The 18,574-nt window shown below is 32.6% G+C and overlaps 1 protein-coding gene across 1 annotated transcript in view; it reads right to left on the bottom strand.

Moving 5' to 3' along the window:
* Positions 1–18,574, bottom strand: part of LOC109373414 (catenin alpha-3) — a 602,515-nt gene that overhangs the window by 135,002 nt on the left and 448,939 nt on the right. Inside the window, exon 6 of the mRNA XM_019627201.1 lies at positions 7,612–7,793. Coding sequence (XP_019482746.1) covers positions 7,612–7,793 — 182 coding nt within the window. The remainder of the gene's footprint in view (positions 1–7,611; positions 7,794–18,574) is intronic.

Here is an 18,574-nt window from a genome sequence, read left to right as displayed (position 1 = left end):
CTGAGGGAAGAAGAGCTGCATTTTCCATAGAGACATGACAAGCTGGGTCTGCAAGGGGTCCCACAGAACACCTATGGAATATTCCATTCCTGGGCCCATGAAGACGGCATTTTTTTTTCACATTTCTATGAGAGGAATAAACAATGTGCAAGAACCTTTTAATAATTGATGAAAGAAAAGCAGCCTAAATGAATATTTATTGAAATATTTTAAATTTTCAACAGATACTAATATCCAGATATAGTTTTCTTATTTTTCTCTTTTCACATAGCCTACCTTGAGAAGCTCATTAACTTTTGCAGCTTTAACAATGATCTCTCTGAGAATAATTCCCAAGTTTGGATCTGCATCCATTATCCTAAACTCTAGTTCCTCTTTCCAATAGGATATTATATATTTTCACTTGGCATGTCTTATCTGAAATCCAAAACATCTACATTTGAACTCCTCATTATCCTCAAAATGATCTTTTTATTCCTAAATACACACTCCAGTAAAAACAAACAAACAAACAAAAACAGCACCCATTTTCCCCTATTTTCTATGTACAAAATGTTAGTGTCATCTTAAAACACTTGGCATCTCTAGGTTTGTATTAAGTTCCAAGCCCTTAATGGTATTCTCCCAACTCACAACAATGCTATCTCCTGATTTTCTTTCTGCTAACCATATCCCACATTTCATGGTCCTTCTTAACGGTGCTTTTCTTCCTATTCACATGGGAAACTTCCACTCATTCTTTAAGATTCAACTCAAGTAGTTCCTCATCTGTTTAAGTTTTTATTAATTCTCAAGGCATAGCTGGTCACTCCCTTTGTTCCTAATTCTTACATTTATTCTTCCCCTAATTTCCACAAGTCCTTAAGGGCAGCAATTGAATCCAAATCTAGATTTTGCTTTTTATATGATGAACAGAACCTAATGTATAATAGGTGTTCACTATATATTTTTAAATGCATGCATAAATGAATGAGTACATGAATGAACAAATAATTCAATACATCTTTGACTTCTCTTAACCTCTAGTTGGCTTTTATGTCACTGCATTTTGTTTTTCCTTCAAATCATTTATTTGAAAAATAATTCCCCACGTAGTTTTAGTATCTATGTAAGCTGAAAAGTCAACACTTCCATAAAATAACATACAGGAATTAATTCTGCTTCTTTCACCAAGGTCACAATACATCGATGAACTGTAAAACCATTCTGTAGATCTCAAATAGTTTATTATACATTATTCTTAAAACAATTTTGAATAAGTTCCCTACATATGTGGGTAAATTACGACAAACAACAAAAGACTTTTAATGTTCATAGGGTAAAAAACATATTTTTTGTTTTTATTCCTACAAATAATTTGTTTTCATTTTTATTTTTATTGTTCCTGCATTCTATCAATTCCATCAGACCAGAAATTTGATGAAATCCCTTTCTGAAGTGAAGTTTCCCTGTAGAATATAGGACATGTTCTCTGCAGACAATGATGGAATTGGGGGGTTCAGGGTGTTTCCCACAGAAAACATAGAGTTCAGTTCTCTCTTCTAAAACATTTAATTGCCAAGAATATCCAATTCAAAACTAGATATTTTGGCCTTCCTAATAATGGAATTTTGGTAGGTCTTTCCTTCTTTTATTTTTTTTTTTACTTTTGTTGTTGTTATAGACAGACAAAAATATTTGAATCCATTAAAAAAAAATCTATGAAACAGCATTTTTGATGTAAATCTTATGTTTATAGTAAAAGTAGAATATAACAAAGTCTAAACCAAAAATGAAAAGCAGAGAATACTCTTCAATGGAGAAATTAAAATCGCTAAATAGCCACTGCCATTATATGAGCAAAGGAAGGTAGCCTCACACTTTAAGTGTCATAACTACAATGATAATGAAAATTAATATTTACATAATTGCACCTGATTGACAAGTGTCCTTGTTGGCAAGACCAAGCATAAAGGACCTGGCTCATGAGTCTGTGACAACAAAGGTAGGGGCACTGAGATCAGTTACCACCCACAATCAGAGATAATAGTCACAAAATGTAAATATCAAAGATTGCCTTCAAGATGGGTACTTATTCCAAAAGAAAGATGGGGCAGGTGGAGGCAAATATCTGTAATCAAGGTCAAGTGCTCAAAAGAACCCAAAGACCTAGAGAAAGTAAGAGAGAAGTTATTAGAGAGGAGATCCCCATCCCTAATTAAAAATGACTTAAGTAACTACATACCAGAGTAGCAAGAATTCAGTATTTCTCTCAGACTCCCTGCCTCTATAACATCTATAACATGGTATAAACACACACCTGATCAAAAGGAAAGAATGGGTGAAACTCACAATCAGAAGTGCAAGCAAAGACAGGAGAAGGCCGTGGTTGGATTCAGGCAGGGGTGAGATTGTGTGCGTCATGTGGTCATGAGAGACAAAGAGATCAAGATTTTCATGAGAGTGATTATAATATAGGACAAGTAGTTTAAGCAGTATAAGAAAAGAAAGGAAAAACAAAATGACCAAATAAAGTGAGTTGAAAGAAATGAAAGTATCTGAGATAAGAGAGCATGATAAGGTTGAAGACAAGGCATTAAAACTTTTCAAGTGTGAGAGTTAGACATTGCAGTGGAAATTTAAGATAACAAACATGAAAGAAAATATCCTATTTTTAGAATATATTCATCATAGTACTCTAGAAGAGCAAATAAACTCCAAACACAACTAATTTAGAGTTCTTGAAACACAGTAGGAATAAGACTAATAAAATTAGTTATATTCACAAAGGTCTTTCTATTAATAGCTCATGGTTTTTCTTTTCCTTTTTTAAAACTTTTAAACTCATTGGATCATTGGTTTAGGATACAGATGATCACAGATTGCTTTTTACCTATAAAAAATAAATATTTTGTGTTTATGTATAACATTAATTCAATATTGTTTATACAATTATTTCAATTATATCAATCACCATTCCAAAGACATGATTATCAGTTAAATTTCTGAGACTGACCATACAAATGGACCATGGCCAGACTAAAGATGACAATACGATTTCAACCACAACCTCTGCAGCGACCAGAGACTAGGTTAAGAAACTAAAACAGCGTCTGCAGCAATTGATGCAGAATGGTCAGGACTTAGGCAACAGCAGCCAGCCTATCTACGTTTGCCCCTGCGTGAAATTCAGCAATAATCAGAGAAAGCAGAATAAGCTCCCCAGACCAATCACATAAGACACCTGCTTCTACTTAGCCCTCCAGCGTCTTCCCTATGTCAAAAACTGCCAATCAGAGACGCCTGAAGTCCGCCCTCACTTTTTCTTTTTTTGTTTTTTTTTTTCTTTTTCATTTTGAAGCTTTCCGTCTTTCCTGCTTGCCTTTGGGTCTCTGCCAAAAGCAAATGATGGTGGCTGACTCCCTTGCTAGAGCAATCTCTGAATACACAGCCTCTGTATGTTTTCATTTGGGTGGTTTTGTTTATTCCCACATTTCTAACAGTTTAGTTTCTTTGCTCAAAGATGACACATAAGTTAGTTCTCTCCACCGGAAATCTCTGCAGATTCATATAATACAGAGCTGTTTTGCCACTTGGAAACTGACATAGCCAATTCACCCATTCTCTCATAAATTCACTACAGCCAGACATTGAAATTCCAGATTTCAGGTAAGAATGCTGATGCTATCAGACTCAGTTAGTTTTAATGAACAATTACTAAGATGTTACATAAACTGAATTTTTGCCCATTACTTATGATGTCAGAATATATGCAAATTTTTATCATGTAAAAATAATTGACAGACACAGAGTCATTCTCCTTTATGTTAAAGGAGAGTCATTCTCCTTTATGTTATTCCTCCTTGGCATGGATGAATAATTGTTTCCAGGATTCAAGTCTCCACAAAGTAAAACAAACTAATTCTTTACAGGGAGAATATTCATGGAAAAGACAATAATAGCTTATAATTATTACCCTAACACATCTTCCAAAAGAAAAAAAATGAGCCATCATTGTATAGCACATAAAAAAAAATTCTTCCTCCATGACATAATATTTATTTCAAATATAAAATGAATGCCTTTGGGCCGGCCGAGTGGCTCAGTTGGTTAAGAGCTCGCGCAAGAGTGTGAGCTCTGAGCAACAGGGTCACTGGTTCGATTCATGGCCCGAGCTGAGTTGCTGCTGAGCTGCCAACAGGTAGCAGGATGGCTCAGCTAAAAAAATAATAATAATAAATAAATAAAATGAATGCCTTCTTAAAGTTTAAATTGAAAACTCAGAAATGTTGTTTTCAAAATCTTAAGTGATCCACATCTCATATTTTCAATAATTTTTTAGATGTTTATGTGTATATTTAATACACATGAGAAACAATTCAATAGCCTTATCAAGTAAAACAAAAATTAAATTTCTCTGCCTTTATAGTTTAAATCATGACTGTGTTTAAAAGGAAAAAAAACATAAAACACCAATATTTCTTATTTCCTTGGCTGTGTGGGCTAAAACATTTAATTTGCCATTGTTGTTAACATATTGTATTAGAATATAAATGTTTCACCTCAAAAAGCAAAATGAGCCACATGCAAAGAGATTCCAAATTTAACAAACACAAGGATGTGAGGCATAGAACACATGCATTTTTAGACATTTCCACAATGCTTCTAGGAAGGCTTTAATTCTGAAGCCCTAGCTCAATAGAGGCAAGGTGAGTTTCTACGCTCCCTCTGCTCATTTCCTGTTCCAGCTCTCAGAATTGTATCTTGGAAAAGAAAGATGGGGAAGAAAGTTTTCTTCAATGCAAGCCTGTATCCAGTGGAGGTACAAAGAACAACAATGAACAAATGTACCCCCACTTCCAAACCTACCTCATCTGCCATCACTCTACAGCTGCCTCGTCCAAGGGCTCCTTTTCTACAGACAAATGCAGCATTATTTCTACATGAATATGAGTACTCTTTTCTTTGCCCTTCAGTTGAATACTCTTCAAAGTATCACCTCTGGTTGCCCTGTCATTACATAGCATATCCTGGATATAAGGAAAGCTGTGAGCTCAGTGCTTCACAGCAAACCCCTTTAGGTTCACATACACCTCCTTTATAATTTAGGTTAACTTCTGAGTGCAAACCTCCATACTTAAAACAGGTAGTTCAAAAGTCTCCACTGTAGGTACTGGCATCTCCCTGATACCAAGGGCAGTGCCTGGTATTCAGTAGATGCTCCATAAATTAACCAACAGGAATCCTAGAAGAGCTTGCAAATTTTGTCAAATTAACGCTTCATGTTTTCAAGTATAATAAAAACTGACATCACACTGTAGCATAAGACATACAATTTCATGAGGATAGGTACACCACACTGGTATATTTTTGAATAAATAGTTTAAAAATATATTAGCACTTAAAGCAGTTTTTCTTTCTATAACGCCACTATCATGATGACAAATTTTGAATAGTTTCCTACTTCCTACTTAAACACACACACAAACACACACACACACAAACACACACACACACACACACTCATTTTCTAAGGCCTTTTATAATCTATAACTATCTTCATACCCACCTTAACTTCTATATTTATATTGTTTTCTTAGGGCCACCCAAATCAATCAGACTCATTCCCACACCCTGGCCACCAACCTTGTGCATTTTCTCACTTATATCATCTCATTCCACAGTCCAATGCCCGCATCTCATTTACAGTCTAATACAAACTTCACTTGTTCATACTTTTGTTCTCTCCTTACTGTGTGCTCCACTGATAAGCCCGCTCTTCTGAAATCCTAATGTATCCACAGCGAGAAGCATGCAATACATTACACAATTACTGTTGTTATTTCTAATGTGTTTGTTTGGTTTCCCCTTGAGGAAAAGCCCGGGTCCTGGTTTGTATTTAGCACAAGGGTGAAGACTTGTAATACAATGAGTGGGTACCCAGATTCTGAAGTCTGACCGACTCTAATTGGAAGTCAATTTCATGTTTATGTCCTTGAGCAATTTATCTGACTTCTATGAATTTCAGTTTCTTTAACAATGAAATGGAGACTATGATAATCAATCAAACTGTCCTGAAAATAAAAATGAGAAAACATATATATTCATCATAGTGTCACACAGAGTAAGCATTCATCAGTTTACTCTTATGCCTCTTCTGAATAACAAGATAGAAATTGAAGAAAATGTGAAAACAGAGCATTCAGTGACACTTTAGAAAAGATAATTTACTGTTTTTTTTTCTTTTATATTATGTAAAAACTCTATATAGCTATTGAAAAGCTCTATGTGGGACAGAGCATACAAAAATGGTTGACTACTTGTTGCTAAGTACTGCAGAGCCAACTTTGGCCCTACGCCTTTCTCACAGTTCCCATTACAAACAAGCTGAAACAACTTCAATGAAAGAAATTGAAGTGAGTAGAACTAAGAAATAGCCTCCAAATATAAAACTGCTAAATTTAACTCTCAGAAAAAAACCCCAAAAACATTGTAGTGGCTGAGAAAACTCTTGAAACAGATTTGGGAGTAAAAATGAAGTACAGAACAAGGTTTCATTCATTTTAAAACAATTGGAGGTTTATCACAGTTTATATGAACTGAAATTAAACTGAATCTGGATTCAGTTGAAGTGTAAAAGATTATCAAGAGTTCAGAATTCAATTTTGCTGCTCGACCTTCACTGCAGTTTGAATGCACAATATTCCTATTCTGTGGATGCCTTTGGCAGTGACACCTATAAAATATGAGAACGTTGGGCTCTTTAGCTTTTGCAAAACATGAAATGTGTCTATTTCCCAATGAGTTGTCACTCTGTAGAGTTGTGAATCTTCTTCGAACACCTAGCTACATATTATGACATCGTCCAAGTCACTGAGCATCCTTTTCAAAGTCACATTTCAGCAATTTTTTCAAACCCAGTTGAAAATATGCCAACAGTAAAACATTAATTCCTTTGAGTGGGAGACAGATGCAAAGCAGGGAAAACTTCACTAAAGTCTGTATTCTCTCTACATGTTGGTGACATGTCTTTACCCTTCCATCTTCCTAACTTCATTTTCCTCATTTCCCAGTCTGAATCCAGTGAGTGTTTTCAATATATCCTTTCTAGTAGTTTCAATTCTCTGATCTCCTTATATTCTTCTGCAAATTTCTTTTCATCACATACTGACACACAATGTATAATTCCTTAATGTATATCGTTATGTCATTGTACTCAAATATATCTAGTTATTGTTTCAGAAGCAAAAGAGAACACTAATTTTGAAGATACATAAATCACTATAACTAGAATTATGTAGCTATGGAAATCAACCATCTCCAATAGAGATCACAACTTGATTTACCAATTTCTTTGTAAAAGTAATACACTAATATGATACACAGAGAAGATTCCTGACGTCAGAGGGTATAAGGAGGTTTCTAAAATTATTACTTGGCAGTTTATTAGAAACTGCCATATTTATTTACCAAAACCTCTAGAATGACACACAACTTTCTAATTTTATATTATCTGCTTTGTCCCTACCACTGGATTTTTAGCCCCTGCCACTCAAAGAATCAGGGATTCCACTAATGCAATGAATGTTTTTAACCATTATAAATATTACACATCATTTTCCACATAATTACCTTGTGAAGTCTGTCATCTCCATCATGATCATACACATCTTCTTGGCCAGAACAATAATATCATTGCTTGTATCATCCCATATTTCAATCTCAGCATCCAGCTTACTCTTTACTTTCTTGAAGTCAGCAACTTGCTCAGCAATCTTTTCCTTTTCTGCCTCAGGCAACTGAGTCATTTTAGCCTAAAACATGTGATAATTAGATTTATAATTACTTCACTATGTCAAAAAGTATTTTAGAAAGAAGTAGTAATTATAGAAATCTCATACAATTGTTCATTTAAAAACAGACATATCAGAGTTTTCTTTTTTTAAGTCATATAATCAAAACCTTTCCTGGTTTTATTTTTCACATGAAAAATCTATCAAATTGTAATTGTTTGCTCTAGAACTACAATGTTAAATTTGAGATAAGCAATGTATAATTTAGTATGTGATATATTTAAGTTTCTTCTTCAATATAAATGTTGTACTTGTCAAAGTTCTAACATTAAATTTTTAAATTAATCCAAAATTAATGTAATACATTGCATATGTTAGAAAGAAATATACTTTATTTGGTTTTACTACTAGTATGCTTCAAAAGGCAGAAGTATAACAAAATTTATCTCAAAATTATACTGTCTATATATGTATGTATGTATATACATACATTCAGATAGATCTTTACACAAATACTGACTATATATTGGTAAACAGTAAAACTATACATTTATAAATCATATGTACATAGATAAGCACATATATATAAAATCATAAGAATTTACATGCATTTTACCCATATAAGCATACTCAGGTGTGTATGTGTATACAAATTATTTGGGGGGAAAAGTAAAAGTGCTATGAGCAGGGTTTATTAAGACAGCCCTGTCTAATTAGCATACTGATTTTTGAGTTGCTAATCTGCCAGGCACAGTAAACTTAATGTGTTGTCATAGTATCAATTCTTTGGATATGTTGCATTTTGAACAGCATGCAACTTTCATCTTCCACTTGCAATTTAAAATGTGGGATGGGTAGAAAACTATTCAAATCCCTAAACCACCATCTTCACAAACTTAGCATCTGGGGATTTTTAGATGCTAGTCTCTAGGACACTTATATATGGGGAAATAGGAAGAAATCACCTCAGAAAGCTTTGAAATATTTTGGATATGAGGTTCAGAATGCTGAAAACACAGTTTATTGAATCAATAGTGTTCAACAACACAAAACCTTAAATATATTAATGAAGGAATTACAAGAATGGTCAATGGAAAATTTAACTAAAAATAACAATCAGAGAAACAATATCAAATATTTATCATTTATATATATTTTTTATTTTTTAATTTTTAATTAAAGTTTATTGGGTGACAATGATTAAAGTTACATAGGTTTCAAGTGTACAATTCTGTAATACATATGAGGGTAAACATGATCAAATATATGGTGATGGAAGGAGAACTGACTCTGGGTGGTGAACACACAATGTGATATATAGATGACGTTTAACAATAGGCTTTCTGATTTGAAGTTTCCTTTAATCGTTTAGCTTATTGTTTGACACATATTGAATGCTCAATAAATGATAGTTGTTTCCTATTCAATAAGAAAATTACAAAAAATATTCTCATATCTAACACATAAAATTTGCTTTCTTTTCATTATTATTTTATTTTATTTGAAGAATTAAGTTACGAGACTAGATTTTCAATCGATGAGCTATACAGGTAATTCTTCCCCAGGTTCTGAAAATTGTATTTCATTTCTCAGGAAATGTGGTTTATGTAATACGTTAAAAGGGGAGCAACTTTTACTGTTGCTGGCATATGGCAAGGCACATAAATGAAGACACAGCTTCTGTCTGAAATCAATCGTATGCGAGCACATTAACTAAATTATAAGGTACTAACCCATTAAACTAGCTCAAAAATAGAATGGATCTTTTCCATCTTGACCATCAATCACTATCATTTTCTTCATTTTCATAAAAAAGTGCCTAAACTTTTAAAAAATAACAGCTGTAGATACATTCACGTGGGGCTTTTTTTTATTGTCTTTATCTAATAAATATATATAATATATTATATAGTCTATATATAATAAAGGTAATATATCCATGCCTCTGGATCTAATAAATAAGTTTGAAGTGTACAGGTATACCATGGACAATTATTCACTATCCTGATAATAAAGTTGAAACTATTCAAGAGGTGATCTGATTAAGTGTATTCCTGGTTCCGCTCCTTGCAATGCCACTGATTTTCAACACAACCTTGAGGAAGTTACTTACCCTTTGTCCTGAGTTTCCTTCTTTAGACACAAAAATAAAAATAAGTGTAACTGCTACCCATCTGCCATGTGGGCAACAGGATCGATTATTGGATAGCACTGTGAATGACCTTGTCATGGACAAGAATCTCATCAATTGTACCAGATTTCCTTAATAACACCTCAGCTCACATGATGCATTATAATTGGCAGACATTTATTTCTGATAAGGGCCAAAAGTCGGGCAATAGTTTACAAAATTAAAAGTTCTAGAGGATTCTGACTCCTCCTTCTCACAGGAGGAACAACAAAGTATTAAATTTTTGGCTGACACCTTTACTGAAGATTTTTTGTGCTTTTTGTGAATGACTTATTAAATGGTATTAATCAATTGCAATCAATATGAAAATTCAATACGACTTAAGAGAATGCTTGGAATTCTGAGTGAAACTTCCTTATTGTTTATTTTGTGCCAGATAAATAAAGAAATCGAGGTAAAAAGCTTTAGTTAAATCATGTGAGTAGAATCTCTGATGTTATTGCTGGCTGGTCATCTGTATGGGCTCTTGCTCAAATCTATAGAGTAGAACTCTATATAAACAGCTATCAAAGACTTTTTGAATTAGTCATTTGAATAAGATTATACTGTATCAATTGATTTTGGAATCTCTTGTCAAAGGCAATGAAAATAGATAGCATTTATATGTGCCAGACACTCTTCTAGGCACTTTACATATATTTAAACTTCAATCTTCATAGCAACCCTATGAAATAAAGGTATTATTATCCTAATTTTATGAATGATGAAATCAAGTTTCCACTAGTTTAAGTTATTTACTCAAGATTATAGTGTTAGTATATACAGTGTTAATGATTGGAAGAATATTGTTAAAATGTCTATATTACCCAAAGTAATCTGTAGATTCAACAAAATACCAATGACATTTTTCACAGAACCAGAACAAATATCCTCAAATTTATTAGGGACCACAAAAGATTCTAAATAGCCAAAGCCATCTTGAGAAAGAAGACAAAGCTGGAGTTATTATACTCCCTGATTTCAAACAAAACTAGAAAGCTATAGTAATCAATACAGCATGGTACTGACAAAAAATGAACAACAACAAAAAAACAGAGACACATCAGTAGAACAGAAAGGAGAACCCAAAATAAACCCAGGCTTATATGGTAATTAATCTACAATAAAGGAGGCAAGACTATACAATGGGGACAAGACAGTCTCTTCAATAAACAGTGTTAGGAATTCTGGACAAATACATGCAAAAAAATTAAACTGGACCACTTTTTTAAAAAACCCAAATGGATTAAAGACTTAAATGTAAGATCTGAAACTATGAAACTCCTAGAAGAAAACATAGGCAGTGAATTCTTGTCAGCCTTAACAATATTGTTTGGAAATGTCCCCTCAGGCTAGGGCTACAAAAGGAAACATAAACAAATGGGATTTCATTAAAAAGCTTTTGCACAAAGGGAAGGGAATCATCAGCAAAATACAAAGGCAACTTATTAAATGAGACAATATTTGCAAATGATATATCCAATAAGGGGTTAATATCCAAAATATATAAGGAACCCATACAAGTCAACATCAAAAAAACACACTAACAATCCAATTAAAAAATGGGCAGAAGATCTGAATAGACATATCTCCAAAGAAGACATACAGACGGTCAAAAGACTCATGAAAAGGTGCTCAACATCACTAATCATTAGGGAAATGCAAATCAAAAGCACAATGAGGTATCACCTCACATTGGTCAGAATGACTATTATCAAAAGAAAACAAATATTAATAATAAATGTTGGTGAGGATGTGAAGCCAAGGGAACCCTTGTGCACTGTTGGTGGGATTGTAAACTGATGCAGCCACTATGGAAAACAGGATGGTGGTTCCTCAAAGAATTAAAAATAGAACTACCTTATGGCCCAGCAATTCCACTTCTAGGTATTTATTCAAAGAAAATGAAAATACTAATTTGAAAAGATATGTGCACTCCTATGTTCATTAAAGCATTATTTACAATAGCCAAGAAATGAACATCACCTATGTGTCCATTGGTACATGAATAAATAAAGATCTGTTTCCTTCCCCTAGAATATGTTTCCTGAAAATAGGGACATATACATAATAAATGTTTGTCTATAGTTGTCAACCAAAATAGTCAAAAGATGAAGAAGAACAGGCTTATGGGATCAAAATTCATAGCATTAATTTTGCATTTTCTTTGTCACCTACATTTACACAGTTCCTAAGCTTTAACCTATACAGACAGAAATTAATTTCTCTAATGTATTTTCCCTGTTTAGTTTCAAACTTCGGTTCTCATTATTCCTCTAAGACTATACTATTAGCACAAATGACCTCCTCATCTGCTTATCTACAATAACTTTTAATTTCATTATATCATTATTACTTCTTAAAATATTGATATGATTACATTATTCTCTACTTAAACATTTTCAATTATTTTCATTATCTTTTAGAAAACATAAAAGACAAAGAAAAATTGGTATAACAGGAAAAAGGCAAAAATCATTGTCATTACAGAACACCATTCAAACTCCATTCTGCCATGTACTAGCTTTGTAGCATGTAGCTTAACCTTCTGAATCCCAATTTCCTCACATGTGAAAAGATGAAACTTAGGGTTTTTCTTACAATTAAAGTTATTTCTGTAACAATCATACCTATAATATATTGGGGCTTAATAAACGTTACTTATGGTTAATGTATACAAATTCTTTAGCCGGGCCTCCAAGACTTTTCACAGTATTTTGGGAAACGACAGTTAAATTAATATTCTTCTAGCCTCTTCATGAAGCTTAGGCAGAGACCAAGTATAATATTTTGAGTAAACACATTGCATAAGCAACAAACCATATAAAAACATACAGTCATAATCATTTTATTCTTAGAAGCTCTAGAATCCAAACTACTTATTTTGCAGATAAGGAAACTGAGTCCCAAGGAAGACAAGTGATTTGAAACATACAGTTGGTTAGTGGCAGATTTGGTACTTAAATCCATGTGTCACCATTAGTAGTTCTATCTTTCTATAAAATTGTTCTGTTTTACATAGATGTAACTTTTTCATGGGAATTTAATTCTTATGGAAATCATATAACTTTGTTACTTTCCTTATCCGTAAACCTGGATGGAACACAGAAATAGAATTTTATCAATATGTAAGCCATAATTACATTTATAAAATATTATAAATGCTAGGAAATTCCTAATCAATTAATATTATTTATGTGAGTAGATAGCTAGAACTCAACACTCAACATCAAATGTAAGGGGGTAGAAGAAGGTAAATAAAGGGGGTCAAATATATGGGGATGGAAGGAGAACTGACTCTGGGTGGGGAACACACAATGCGATATATAGATGATATATTATGGAATTGTACACTTGAAACCTATATAATTTTTATTAACCAATGTCACCCCAATAAATTTAATAATATATATATATATATGAACATACAACATATGGAATATAGTTAATAATATTGTAATATCCTGTCATGGTGACAGACGATTACTAGACTCAGAGTGGTGATCATATCATAAAGTATAAAAATGTTGAATCACTATGTTATACACCTGAAATTAATATGCTATTGTATGCCAACTATAACAATAAAAAACAAGTTTAATTTAAAAAAATCAAATGCATGTGTATGTATATTGAATAAATATTGCTAAAAGGAGAATTCTTGTTCTTACCTACGGTGTTAATCAAATTTAATAGAATCATTTATGCATTTTTTTAATAAGCCCAAAGGCATTTGGGAAATAATGTGTTTTTAATATAACAAAAATAATAGAATATTTTGCTGGAGGTTTAGAAAATTTGAAGTGTTGCTGGGTAAAATTCAGCTTAATTAAAGTTTGGAGAACAAATTCACAAAAATGGTTTGTGTACTGATATTTTAAGCATACTGAACATTTCAAACATATTCTGGAAAATTCATTAAAAATCTTTCCATAATATTTTTAAATGATATTTAAGGATTGCAATTGGACTTTGCTTTGAGGAGTGATATATGTTTTTATATTTTCATGCAAATCTTTTCAATCAAATTTACAAATATATTAGCTTTAAGAAGCTCTGTTTCCTCATTTGTCAAAAAATAACTCTCTTAAAATCCTGTGGATTACACTCACAGATCTCTATCAGATATGAAACTATCTCATTTTATTATAAAATTTTATAGGCTTCAGGGTTTGGGTCTAAACACAGAGTTAACTACTAAGTCATCAGGCTTACTTGATTGATTATCTATGTTCTAATGGTACTACTACTAATAATAATCATTTGTGCATGTTTCCCATAGGCCAGACATGCTGGTAAACACTTTAAAAAGTTATCCTATTTAAATAACAATATTCTGAGGTAGATATTAATAGTCACCTTTCACAACTATGGAAATGAAGGCTGAGGGGGTATATGCATGTCTTCTATAAATGAAGAAGAAAGACCTCCAACTTTTTTTTCCTTTTACATAATGCTTTCTTTTAATGGTTTAATTTCCAATATATTTTTAGCACTAGGGTCAATGTAAATCTTGAAAAAAATTATTCATATATTATTTGTGAACCCAATATGTGTCCAGGTTCTAAAAAAAATAAAGATTGTTAAAGGAATCTGGGAGACAACTGGAAAAATTTGAATGTAGACTGAGCATTACACAAAATTAGGAAGTGATGGTTAAATTTCTTCAGTATGATGACAATATTGTGGTTATATAAGAGACCGTCCATTATTTTAGGAGATACTTACTGAAATATTTAGGCATCAAATGCTATGATGTTGCAAATTATTTTGAAGTAGTTCAGAAAAAAAAAGCAAACATGGCTCTGGCATTATGTTAAAACCACTATGTCCAGGTATGGATGTACCTTGAACTAGTGTTTAAATTCTTTTATGAATTTAATTTTTTCAAAATAAAAACAAATTGGAAAACAAACAGTATTTTCTATGTTCTTGTTTTGTGAAGGCTTCTGGGACTTGATAGGCCATATAGTCTATTCTCTTATCACAAAATAGCATTCCATCTGTAACATCCCTTACCAATTATTTCAGCTTCTTCTTTGGACATACCCGAAATTGCAATGCTGGGTTCTCTAAGACTAAGAGATAAAGCTGTCCATGAAAATTTTACCAGTAAAAACCAAAGCAGTGAATGACATTCATGGCCTGCAAAAGTAATCCTTACATAATAGATAAGTATGGCCGAAGACTCATAGGAAACAACTTTATTAAAGATCTTAATGTGTATCATAATGCTTGAAATTTAAATAAATGTGGCTGTAGCAAAAATCTTTCTCTAAAAAGGAAAGTGGTTAACTTAAGGGTGGTGATCTGCATGGAGCCCTAACAAAATGATGGTGGTGGGAGGAAGTATCAAAAAACTGACATGAATATCCCAATCCATTTGACAGATGTGACCCTAGCATGGCTTATATTTCTTGCAATATATATTTTAGCTACAGGGTTAACACCAAGCCTTTGAAATTATACCACCGGTTCCTTTCTCACCAAAACAGGTGGATTATTATAAGTTGTCTTCCAAAATACACTATATTGAAAAGAATCTCCTGTAACAAGCTTGTATGTGTGTTGTGAGTATTTTTATCTAAATGGTCCTTGTGTGTGTGTGTGTGCACGTGTGTGTGTGTATGTGTGTGTTTAAGACTAAATGTTACAAGGTTTTAGACTAATTTAAATTCAATCCCACTGTGTTTTCTTTACATCATTATTCCAGGTTGTTAAAATACTTTTGTTTTTTGGTGCTGCAAATACTGCCGAGATAGAAATACTCATGTTTTGAAACTACATAGCTACATAAAACACAGAAAAATTCAATAAATAAATATGATAAAGATTGTGAGAAACTCAAACAGCTCTATAAGCCCATTCATTTCATTCACAAGAGTGCCTTTAGGATGCGATTCAGAGCCTAGTAACCTTTACATTGCACACAATTTAAGTAAGTTTGGTTACCTGAATTCCATACCCCAGGTTAAAGGAAATTGGAAGTAGTTTGACTTCAAGGAAGGAAAAGAAAATCTATCAAAGAGGAGACAGATGGCTCAGATAACTGGGGGATATCAATTTATGAAAAAGCTCCCTTGCTCATATATGGACACCTCTAGCCTATTGTTGTATTACAGCATAGTACAATTATGTTTGCTCATAACACTGACAATGATCATTTACAACATCATCACCCAGCATCTACTGATTTTCTACTGATAGCAGAGTTATATGGTACCACTCCTGATCTCAGGGAGTTTAAAATCTCCCTGTGCAGAAAATATCAAATTATATTTAGAACATTTTGGTTTGTAAGTTAGGATACTTAGAATGCAATTTGAAAACTAATTCTAGTAAACTTTGCTAGTTTAAAAATGTATATTTTAGCCCCAAATAACTTGTTCTATAAGAGTTCAAGAAAGTGAAGTGTTTTACTAACGCTGGTTTTCATATATCTTTGATGGTGTGGTATTGAATGTTCATTTACAAGTAAATAAAATATTTTGTTTAAGATAAAATCTTGACAAGATATATGAATAGTGTACCACTAAAATAAGTGTCATTTGATAAAAAAAATCTGTCTCTATTATTTCTTTGTATGGTTCCTTCTTAATCATACTTTTATAATGAACATAATTTTATAAAATGTATGTATTAAGTATATAGCTGATATAATTATAATTAACATTTTTCTCTTAATAGCTTATGGAAATTTAAATACTTCATTCTGTCATTCTAACAACACTTTTCTTAACAAAATCACAATCTGAGGAATATGGTATAGAACTGCAAATATTCATGACATTTTATCATCCATATGTTATGCATATATGTCCATGTTATTATGATTTAATATAGTACCATGATTAATGACCTATATATATATATATATATATATATATGCTGATAATATCTGTCATCACATAAATATGACAAAGAAAATGCAAAAAACTATTCTTATTATAGTATCAGTTAAATATCCATTATATAATCCCCAAAGAAAAGTGAACAATTATATTTTTGTATAATAATAACCTAGTTACCATTTGCTAAGTATTCAAAAAGCAAAAAGAAAATTATATTGATTTGGATAATCCACCAATATTATTTTTTTGTTACTACATTATTGGGTAATCAGCCATGTTTCTTTTCATTTGTGATCTAGACCCATGGTTAGTTCAAATTTTTACATACTAAAATTTAAACAAAATTGAGTCAATTCCTTATCATACATGCCTTGAGAATTTCCACGTTCTTCCATATGGGCTCTGTACATTTCTGAGGTCTTCTATTCCCCATTGGCTAACTTTCTGTGCTGCATTTCTGCCCGCACTGATCTGCTTTCACTCAAGACTCATTTTGTATGAGCCATACAAATTGTAATGACCCAACATTTTAAATGCTTTTGAAAAATCATTCATATACATAATTTACACATGAAAAATTTGTGAAAATATTTTGGGGTGATGTGAGAATTTTACAAAAAAAGGAATGGAAATAACTTAAAATTATAATCTACCTGGATTTCATCTGAGGATACAAAAAAATTGGAGAAAACATTACTCCCCCATTGAAAACAACAACAAAAGTTAGAAAATCATGACTATTTCTTTTAACCTACCAGAGGTAACAATAAAAAATTGCTCAGGGTAAGTTAAACATGCAAAGAAAATGTTATTCAAGGCTACTGCAGAAAAGGAGATAGACTGAGCTCAACTCTGCTGAAACAAAAGGTGGGAGAGCTTTTGAGCACTGGGGATTGCGATAGAAAAGTACTCAAAGACATTAAGGGGGAGATTGTTCAATGTGATTAGGCCATCTGTGTTTTCTAATGATGCTTATTAAAGTTAGACTCCTTTCCAACAGAGGCTGGTGAAGAGAAGCATTATCTTTCTTGATTATCACATTTCAAAGGGTGGCTTAGATCCTTAGAAAAATAAACTGGGTTGTTAACCTGGCAAGAGGCTGAAAGAATATTTGCACCTCAAAGGGGCAGAGACAGAATTTACAATTGCAAATTTTCTTTAAAAAATGTTCTACATAAAAGGGAAGTCAGTGACCTATAGTCAGTAAGAAATCTGTCTAGAGTCTAGTCAAGCTGAGAGAAGCATTAAGGTCATCTTGTCCAGATGTCACAAGGCAATCAACTATCCTGAGGTCTAGGGAGAGACATGCACCTGCGGGAAGAAGTGCTTTCCAAGGCTTGCTTATGGTGGGCAGATGTCATTGAACATTGGTAAGGTGAATTCAGCTAAAGAGTTGAGAAATTGAGTGAGCTTGGATATCTTATGATGCCAAAAAGCAAGCAATTTTTAAAAAGAGAACAGGGAGAATGAGTTGAAAGAAAGTGGAAGCCACCAAACTTTAAAAACTTCCAATACCAAAGATGGAACAACTAGAGTTAAAATTCATAGAATTCAATAAATATCTATGAGCCCCATAGTGATAAAAAATGAGTGAATATATAAATAATGTGAGAGAAGGAACAGCTCTCTTCACAATTCTAACTAATAAATGAAAAGGAAAGAAAGGAAATAGAAAACTACTATTAGGCAATCACTACCATAATTGTGGCAGGATTCAATGATGAATATTAAAATTGGTAGATAAACATTTGAGAAAAATAAGATTTGAATAGCCTTAAAGC

Source organism: Hipposideros armiger, unplaced genomic scaffold, assembly GCF_001890085.2.
Source record: "Hipposideros armiger isolate ML-2016 unplaced genomic scaffold, ASM189008v1 scaffold_721, whole genome shotgun sequence".
NCBI lineage: Eukaryota > Metazoa > Chordata > Mammalia > Chiroptera > Hipposideridae > Hipposideros > Hipposideros armiger.
This window is presented reverse-complemented; position numbering and strand designations above follow the sequence as displayed.